General features: G+C 31.7%; 1 protein-coding gene across 1 annotated transcript in view; it reads right to left on the reverse strand.

Moving 5' to 3' along the window:
• Window positions 1-9,730, reverse strand: part of armh3 (armadillo like helical domain containing 3) — a 34,168-nt gene extending 24,438 nt beyond the window's left edge. Inside the window, exons 1-6 of the mRNA XM_079808269.1 lie at window positions 9,619-9,730; window positions 9,164-9,273; window positions 6,985-7,041; window positions 6,762-6,908; window positions 3,915-4,022; window positions 3,750-3,842 (exon numbers count right to left, since the gene is read on the reverse strand). Coding sequence (XP_079664395.1) covers window positions 3,750-3,842; window positions 3,915-4,022; window positions 6,762-6,908; window positions 6,985-7,041; window positions 9,164-9,265 — 507 coding nt within the window. The 5' untranslated portion in view covers window positions 9,266-9,273; window positions 9,619-9,730. The remainder of the gene's footprint in view (window positions 1-3,749; window positions 3,843-3,914; window positions 4,023-6,761; window positions 6,909-6,984; window positions 7,042-9,163; window positions 9,274-9,618) is intronic.
• Between the last annotated feature and the right edge of the window lie 1,015 nt (window positions 9,731-10,745).

Genomic DNA, 10,745 nt, shown 5'->3' on the forward strand with positions numbered 1-10,745 from the left:
CTAAAAGACAAAAACATACATTATCACTTGTGCTGTCAAACGATTAATCTCATCCAAAATAAGTTTGTGTTTACATAATATATGTGTGTGTGTACTGTGTATAATTATTATGCATGTATATAAATACACACATATTTAATAAATATTTGCATGTATACACTGTATATGTATTTACATAATTTATATTATACATAAATAAATATATATATATATATATAAATATAACACTTTTTTCTTAAATATATACATGCATGAGTGTATAATTATTATGTATATAAATAAATACACACAGTACACACACACACACACACACTATATTATGTAAACAAACTTTTATTTTGGACGTGATTAATCGATTTGACAGCATTAATTATAACTAATGGTGGGGAAGTTACTTTAGTTACACTGTATTTTAAGGTGGCGTAGTTACATTGCACTGTAAATAATTATAAGATTTACATTTCTGGGTGAAGTGTTCTGACCTACTTTTGATTTATTCATCCAAAATTTTACCAATTCCATGACATTCTGCATTATACAGTAAATTACATTCAGTCAGTAGGTGCGTTTACATGGAGCACTGTAATCGGTTTAAAAGTCCAATCCGAATGAAAATGCTCCATATAAACACCTCAATCGGAATAAAAATGGCCAAACCGGATGAAATTGTAATCGGTTTGAGAGGGGTGGGATAAACCTTTTCATGAACCGATCAAACGAAAAATTTCACCATGTAAACGACCTGATCCGATTACTTTGAGTGCACGTCTTTCTGTGACGTGATATACAGCACACGCGCCTCCTCAACTGAAGAACGCGCAGGCTAATGTTGACAAGAGAGGACGGTAAATTTTTCTGAGGTATTAAACGTTTTATTTCGTAACATGTTATGAACATGATGTTGGAATAATAACACAGACATAGCCTGGCTACACCATCTCATCTTGACAGCGTTTGTCCTATAGGCTTCAACTGCACCTGACAGAAGAATTAATTTTTCTGAGGTGATTATTACACTTTACAACAAATAATGAATAGCTTTTATAAAACTGTCTTGGTGGCCGTTGAGAGTTGCCATTTCAACAAGGGAACATTCAAGCTGCTGGAGAGAACGTGTTGACATTTCTCTGTTTCTCGTAAGTTAGATATTTAAAAAAAGTTCCAACAACTGCTTCAAATTGGTTAAGTAACATTACCCACAGTCTACTTTAATTACTTTTGTTAATATTTATACCTTTGTGATTATGGTATCTTTCCTTAATCATCTGAAATATCTATGCGTTTAGTATAGTCTTGCTGAGCACGTCTTGAATGCTTTCATTCATTTTTCACCGTACATCCTATGTTTTTATTAATAATTTGGGTGCATTTTATTGTTAATTTTGTGTTTTTCAAAATAAATGAATTTAATTCATTTTGATTCCGCATTCATTCACAGCTGTTGAAATAGCCATTGTATAGGACATACATTAGGTTAAACTACTGCATGTCCGCCCACAGAAAAATAAATAAATACAAAAATTACCTACACAGAACTATTGATCCACGATACTAACATTACGAATCTGATGCGGCAGACAAACTGTGTGCGCAAGTCACAAAATGATTCCGACTGAAAGTCAGCACATGTAAACACCAGATTGGTTTAGATAACGTCTCATGTAAACAGTCCACCGAATCTTTCAATCGGAATGAAAAAAAAAGTGTGCATGTAAACGTGGCTAGTGTTTTCTGCATCACAGAAACCATAGTGCCCTAATTGAATGCCATGATATTAAGACTTTCTTCTCCAATTTAAAGCCGGATACATTGTGCGATTTATAATAGTCCTTCAACATTGTTCCTTGTCAGACTGTACGAACATGATCCCCACTATAAGCCATGTCACACTGTAAGATCTAAGTTGTCATTAATGTCAGACTGTACGATAGTCAAGGCGTACGCAAGAAAACTCGTCCGGAGTTTTATATCAAAGACGCATTCTGTGACAGTGAGCTGCATACACGCGGGATGGAAAAGGTGGCTACAAAGAAATCTCAAGTGCTCATTTTGGTTATAGTTTGTCTTGAAAAACGAAGATAATTTGACGGTTGTAGAAGTAGTCACACTGCAGGATTGTGCGCCAAATCTTCAGACAGTGCCAGAATTTCGTCTGAGGTTGAATTTGATCGCAACAGTCATTAACTGGCTGCCAGTGAACACGTCAAACTAACGATCAAAGACTTCAGATTTTAGCCTAGGATCAGAGGAATCTTTTAGGATTGGCAAAATTTGCCTCAGGCGGCCAAAATCGCAGTGTGCACCCGCCTTAAGACATTTTTAAGGCCTTAAACTGTGGTAGGTCAAATTAAGACTTTTTAAGACGCAGAAACCCTGTATATAAAGTAAAGGGTTACTTAACTTGTTAAACCATAAAAGTAAACCGATTACATAATGCACATTGCATGTGATGCATTACGCCCAACACTGATTATAAAACCCCACCGTTTGAATAAAAGAAACAAAATAGAACGGCTCAATCCAAAATCGCCCCTATAACCTCAAATAGGGCATTATTTGAAGGGACAGCCATTTGTAGTGGTGTCCGAAACCATAGTAGACATGTTCGAGTGCACTCATTCAATCCCAATGAGCCGATGTACACACAGCAGCTGTCCGAATTCACGCACTCGTTTTCATTCCCTCCTTCAAATGAACAATATTAGTGAACTAACGTAGGGAATAGTGAATGAGGGTTTAGTGGGCGATTTCAGATTCAGACAACATTTACAATAATGCACTTAAAGGGTTAGTTCACCCAAAAATGAAAATTCTGTCATTAATGACTTACCCTCATGCCGTTCGACACCCGTAAGACCTCCGTTCGTCTTCGGAACAAAAATGAAGATATTTTAGTTGAAATCCGATGGCTCAGAAAGGCCTCCATTGGCACAATACACTTTACACTCTCAAGACCCATAAAAGGTACTAAAGACGTCGTTACAAAGTCCATCTCACTACAGTGGTTCTACAATAACTTTATGAATCGACGAGAATAGTTTTTGTGCGCAAAAAAACCCTAAATATTTCTATAGTGATGACCGATTTCAAAACACAGCATCATGAAGCTTCGAAGCGTTATGAATCAGTGAGTCGATTCAGCGGTTTGGATCGCCAAAGTCACATGATTTCAGCAGTTTGGCGGTTTGACATGCGAATCATGAATCATGATTCGACTCGCTGATTCATAACGCTTCGAAGCTTCATGATGCCGTGTTTTGAAATCGTCATCACTATACAAGTTGTTATTTAGGTTTTTTTTTGCACACAAAAACTATTCTCGTCGCTTTTTAAAGTTATTGTAGAACCACTGTAGTGAGATGGACTTTGTAACGACGTCTTTAGTACCTTTTATAGGTCTTGAGAGTGTAAAGTGCATTGTGCCAATGGAGGCCTTTCTGAGCGATCGGATTTCAACTAAAATATCTTAATTTGTGCTCCGAAGATGAACGGAGGTCTTACGGGTGTCGAACGACATGAGGGTGAGTAATTAATGACAGAATTTTCATTTTTGGGTGAACTAACCCTTTAATGAAAGCCTTTGGGGAAGTATACCAGAGGGGTTCAAAGCTGAAAAAATATATAAATCACATTAGTCTCATGTGAAAAATAATTGCAAATGACCCTTTCTTGCTTGCTTTTAGAGACTAAAGTGTGCATAGACATTATTTTCTGTGAGTGAAGGAGCAGGATGAATGTGTAGCTCTTACAGTGACCAGACACAGCAGCAGTTTGAGACACAAGCTCTTCAGACTCTCTGACCCGTCACCACACAGCAGACTGTCCAGGCTCTCCATCAGCTCCTGTGAGGACGAGTACAGTACAGATAAACCTGCCTTCAGCAAACACACACCGATCATGTGCAGGCGACTGACCTTCATTCTGAGCTCAGCTTTGTCAAAGCCCATCAGCATATTGATGATGTCGAAGCCCGTGGCGGACTTGTTCTTTTGGTGAACTCCTCTAAACAGGGCACAGAGAGTCTAGAGGGACGCAGAGAAAGAGGATTCGATCTGTAGTCGTTTGAATGCAAGTATATAAGTAACTGAATCTCTGAAGAGTCTGAAATCTGAAACTGAAGTCTCCAAACACAAAAGCTGGTTTGACCGCTACACCATTTTATGTTTCCAAAGGAATGTTTTTTTTATGCAGTTCAATCTTAAACCTAAAAATCACAAGAACATTAAAAATATATATTTTGTAGATTTCTTAATGTCGCATTGATCAGAAATACAGTAAAACAGTGAAAAGTACTCCAGTGTAAAATGGCTGTTTTCTATGTGAATATATAGTAAAGTGTAATTTATTCCTATGATCAAAGCTGAATTTTCAGCATCATTACTCCAGTCTTCAGTCACGTGATCCTTAAGAAATCATTCTGATATGATGATTTGCTGCTCAAGAAACCTTTATGATTATTATCAGTGTTGAAAACAGTTGTGCTGATTCATATTTAGGATTCTTTGATCAAAAGGAATGCCTTTACTATCACATGCATCCTTGATTAATAATAATAAAGTATTAAACTTAAAAAAATCTTACTGACCCCAAACTTTTGAACGGTAGTACATTTTTAGTACCGTTAATATTTTTATGACAATTAAGCTCCATAATTCTCATTATCATAAATGCAAAACATTGTGCATAGATGTTTATCTTTTCAGTTTGTTTGTAATTCTCATTATTCATATATCGAATGTTATCCTTATTCGATACTTAAAGGGTTAGTTCACCCAAAAATGTAAAATAGCCCACGATTTACTCACCCTCAAGTCATCCTATGACATTCTTCTTTCAGACGAATAAAATCAGAGTTATATTAAAAAATGTCCTGGCTCTTCCAAGCTTTATAATGAAAGTGAATTGTTGTCTCGTTTATAAAGTCCATAAAAGTGCATCTATCCATCATATAACTGCTACACACGGCTCTGGGGGGGTCAATGAAGGCCTTCTGAAGCGAAGTGGCGCGTTTGTGTAAGAAAAATATCCATATTTAAAACTTTATAGACTAAAATAACTAACTTCTGGTGGAAAACCGTACGCAATTCGACTTACAGTGAAAAAGTAACCCCTGCGAGGAAGACGCAAAAAAACAAGCGATCGTATGCAAGCAGAAGCATTTGTAAAATAACGTGATCATCAACATTAAACATCATATAAATCAAAACTGTCTAATGTCATTGGATAAAATGTTGACCCAGGGCGAGCTATAGGACTGTGCAAACAGTAGGGGTGTTGATTTAAGTGTTGATAAAAAAGGAATGCATGAAGCTAAAAAAAAAGTTTTCTTTTGTTTAAAAGCAGAGGGTCTGCTCTTGCTTGTGATATATTGTATGATCAGATATTCATACAACAAAAATATTCTATTGGCCATTACATTTTTGTGAAAATTATCAAAAACGCTGGCAGTGGCTGGCAACTTTTTTTTTTTTTTTTTTTAAACGCTGGCGAGGAAAGAGTTAATCGCAATGAATCGATTTGACAGCACTAATATATATATATATATATATATATATACACATATACAACCACTAGTGCTGTGAATTGATTTAAAAATGAAAAAAAAAAACTAATTAATCACATTTTTTCTCTAATTAATCATGATTACTCAGAGTTTTTAATATTGCAATAATTTCAGTTACTCTCCAAATTAATGAAGAAACAATTTAAGGACAGCTTATTTTAAATATGTGTTGTAATGGCATCTTTTTATGAATAAAGGCCAGTATCACTGATACTAATGTCTCTATGAAACATTGATGACGCTACAGTATAACTGTAAGCTACCATTTTCAAGATTTATTAGGCTTTAAAAAATAACTTTTAATTTAATTTAACAATCTTTACATAAACCCATTATAATAAATGTTATATTTAGCCATGGCCTTCCCTGTTAGACATAGCCTATACAGATTAAATTGAATAAAGTTATCAACACCTTTCTTAACTGCATAAATAATAAATAAAATATAGATTAATCATCATTAAAGCTACAATTTTCTCTGTTCCCGTTGTTCTTTGATGAACATTAATGACAGACATCATTAGTGGCTGCTGTCACTTTAAGATCTGCCGTTGCCGAACATGACACGGATCTGACGCGCTGTCCCGCGCATCTCATTTTCTCACAAGTTCGTTTTAGATGTTATTTAACTAATTTTAGGACTCCTAATATGAGAATACTCGACAAAACTGGCATTTTGGCAAGATTCTCTGTGTTGCTGTTATTGTTTGTTCAAGAGCGAAAGAGAACTCGATGTGTGCAAGAGACTGGCGCACGTGTGTGTGTGAGTCAGGGTGTCCCTCGATTAGCTCCCTGATCAGTGCCCTGACTACTGGCCTAGGGAGCCGATTGAGAGACGCACCCACACAGACAGGACATTGACATACAGCGTCTTGTCGAGCTTAGATTGTTTAAAAGCATTTGCATGAATAAGAGCGTGCTCATATAATGTAACGCTGGGCAAAAATGGATATTTAAACAGACGATACGTTAATTGCGGTAAACATTTTTAATGCGTTAAACTGAAATTAATCACCCGCGTTAACCCGTTAATTTGCCCATCACTAATATATATATATATATACACAGCTGAAATTTTACCTGGAAAACTATTGAAATAATATAGGGATGCAATATTACCTGGATAGAGAAAAATTCTCCGAATAATTATGAACATGTTGTTTATAAATGAAGCATGGTTCATGAGCGCTGATTGTACCTGTAGAGCGTTGACCACTTTTATCTGGTGCTCTTCGCTCAGGGCTTGGACACAGTGATGGAACAAACTGTTGATGTTGTCCTTGACCTTCATGACCTCATCCCCATCCAGAGACTCCAGCTTCCCCTCCAGATACTCCAGATTGACCTGCTCAAAGCACACGGTCATTATTCATCAGTCTAGCACAAAAAACATCTGTGTCAGAGGAGCATCTGCCAGTGACCTTCATCAGAAAGAGCTCATCCCAGAAACGAGGGTTGTTCTTAGTAGGGTCTTCTTTCTGAAGGGAAAGAGCAGAAACACTGTTAACCATCCACAACATCTGCACTGACATCACATGAAAGCAGAGTCTCAAATGAGGATTTCTACACAAGAGTTTGAAATAATCACACTATTTCTAAAGGATTTGAAAAGCTGATTTTTTTCTAAAACCTTGTTAGTATATACAAATGCACTGGAAGATACAAATAAAATAAAACATCTCTTTTTAATAATTGTATTGTGTTATTTATTTCTATTTCTATTAATTACAGACTTCATTATAAATATAAAAACAGCTTTCTTAGAAACTGTTATTCTATTTCATAGATATAATCTATAATGTAATTTATTTAATAGATTTTTCCCTCTTCACTTTGTAGACAAACTACTTTTAATTTTAGATTTAATTAAACATATTAAAAATAGCTTTCTTTGTTAAGAAAAATATATTTATACATTTAAAATACAATACATTTTATAATACATAATATAAATTATCATAGTATTTAAGATCATAATATAATTTTTGATTCATAGATATAATATATACAATTATTTATTTAATAGATTTTTTCCCTCTTCCCTTCATAGACTTTTTTTTAATCATTTTTAGATTTTATTAAAAATACTTAAAATAAAAAGCAGCTTTCTTACAAAAACACTGTGTTGAGAATTTTAATTTTATATAATAAATAATATATTTAAGTTAATATATTTGTTATGACACATATAAATGATCATAGACAGACTTTTTAATTTTTTATTTTATTTTACTGATAATATTAAAAACAGCTTTCTTAAGAAAAAATGAATTACCAGTTAAGTTATTATATAATAAGATAATATAGTTATGTTATTATATTATATATAATTTTACTAAAGATAATAAAGACAGACTGTTTTTATTTCCTAGTAATTATATATTATATACAAAATATAAAAATATATAAAAACAGCTTTTTCACTTTTTTGTAGATAGATTAAGTTATACATTTAATTTAATAGATTCGTTATGATACATATAAATAAATGCTTATAATACAATTCTTGATTATTGGTAAGATTTTCATCTTTCTTTCATAGACATACATTTTATAATTTTTTTAGATTATTTAGATAATATTAAAAACAGCTTTCTTAGGGAAAAAACCCTGTTATTTTATTGTATAGGATAAATTATATATTCCAATGTAATTTATATTTTATGATAAGGATAAATATAATTTTATTAAAGATAATAATATAAGACCCTTCATAGACAGACTCCTTTTATTTCCTAGTAATTATATATTATATTACAAATATATGTTGTTATTTTACCCTGTTATTTTATTTTATAATTAAATAATATATTTAATGTAATATATTTTTATGATACATATAAATGATCATAGTATTTAAATTCATAATAATTACTGATTATTGATAAGACTTTCATCTTCCCTTCATAGACACTTTTATTTGTATTACTTTTAGATTTTATTGATAATATTAAAAACAAAAATAATTAAAAATTGAATTACCAGTTATGTTATTTTATAGGATAAATTATATATTCCAATTATTCCAATCATTTTATTTAAGATAATAATATAATTACTCTTAATTTTTATTTCCTAGAAATTATTATATATTATATAAAAAATATAAAAACAGCTTACAAAAAACAAATTGTTAAATCAACAGTTTTTTTTATCATAGAATAAATCATATTTTTAATTTAATTTAATTTTATGAAACATATAAATGATCATAGTATTTAAACTCATTATATAATTCTTGATTATTGGTAAGATTTTCATCTTCCCTTCATAGACAGACTTTTTTTTTTTTTTTTTTAGATGTTATTGATAATATAAAAAAGCTTAATTTTAAATTACCAGTTATTTTATTGTATAGGATAAATTATATACTTAAATTTAATAAATTTTATCATAAGGATAAAATATAATTTTAAAGATAATAATAATTCCATTCATACTCTTTTTATTTCCTAATAATTACACATTATATTACAAATATAAAATCAGCCTCTTAGAAAGAGTTATTTTCTTTTATAGATGAAGTTATATATGTAATGTAATATTAGTTATGACACATGATATTATTGTAGATAATATGTATTGTGAAGTGAGTCTCACCGCGAACATGTCCTCGTACATCAGCACCACCTTCTCCTTCAGAGGCTTCTTAGATGAGGATGTTCTCCTCAGAAGTCCTGACTTCTTCTCAGTCTGAGCCATAATCACACCTGCAAACACACACGCACCCTCACATTAATATCATAACTCATAACTGAAGCTGTCAGGCTGTTTGTGTTGACACTTTAGCTTTAGCATGTAGCTTCCAGGCGTTACTCAGAGTGTAGGGACGCGTTTGACAGCTCAAACACCATCACTTACAGAAACTAAGAGCCATACAGTTATTCAACATGAATATTAATAAATGATAATTCAGTACAGTCTCATTTGGGACAGTCGTGCTGCGGATAAGAGCTAGCTGTTGTCTTTCTAACACAACTATCACTCTAGCGGTTACTTTAACAGTCTTTGACTGGAATACTTCAGTTTAAAACACTAAACTCAACAACACATACCCGAGTAAATGAATTACTGGAGCTTTTCCATTACTCTCGAAGATAAACAGACGGATTCAGCTCGGCGACTTCCGGTGAGCACAAACCCCGCCCATGTGCCCACATCACATCCGCTGGGGCTCACTGATATGATCTGATATGATCAATACACGACGATGTCATTTATTTCTAATATATAAATGATAATACACATTATATGAATGTAATCTGCTGGAGTCTCTCTCACTCGACAGCAAACATCGGGACTTGTGAGGGACAGATGTGGTAAACTTTACACACAAGTAGCTATATTTTATTAAAATAAATAAATAAGCAAACATTTTAAAATCTGTCTTAGAAATAGGAGAAAATACGAGGAAAAAAACAAATAATTTTATGAAACGACATCAACAATTATTTATAGATTTGCAGAGATATTTAATTTAATATGTAATACCATCATACCTCAGTGTACTAAAGGATTTGAAAAGCAGATTTTATTTCTCAAACATTGGTAGTATGAAAAATAACATGATAAAAATAAAATATTTTATTTTGTATTAATTCTTTATTTAATTATTAATTATTTAATTAATTACAGATTGTTATATATATATATATATATATATATATATATATATATATATATATATATATATATATATATATATATATATATATATAGATTTATATATAAACACTTATTTTATTTTATAGATTAAATATTTAATTTAATAATTTTAATACATTTTTATGATATAAATGTATGATAATATAATATAAATTATCATAATATAATTATTGATTATTCATAAACAGAAATTTTTAGATTTTATATATCAATAAATGTGTGTGTGTGTGTGTGTGTGTGTGTGTGTGTGTGTGTGTGTGTGTGTGTGTGTGTGTGTGTGTGTGTGTGTGTGTGTGTGTCTGTGTATATTTAGATTTGATTAAAATTATGAAAAAAAGCTTTCTTTTGAGAAATTTGAAAAAAAAAAGTTTTTTTATTTATAAAAGGATATATTTCATTGACTTTTTTATTTTATAGATTCAATTATATATTTCATTTAATAGACCTATATGGAATCTTTTTTATTTTCGTATTAATTTTAGATTTTAATAAACATATTTAAAAACAGTTTTCTTAG

The sequence above is a fragment of the Gobio gobio genome (assembly GCF_949357685.1).
Source record: "Gobio gobio genome assembly, chromosome: 24".
NCBI classification, from domain to species: Eukaryota; Metazoa; Chordata; class Actinopteri; order Cypriniformes; family Gobionidae; genus Gobio; species Gobio gobio.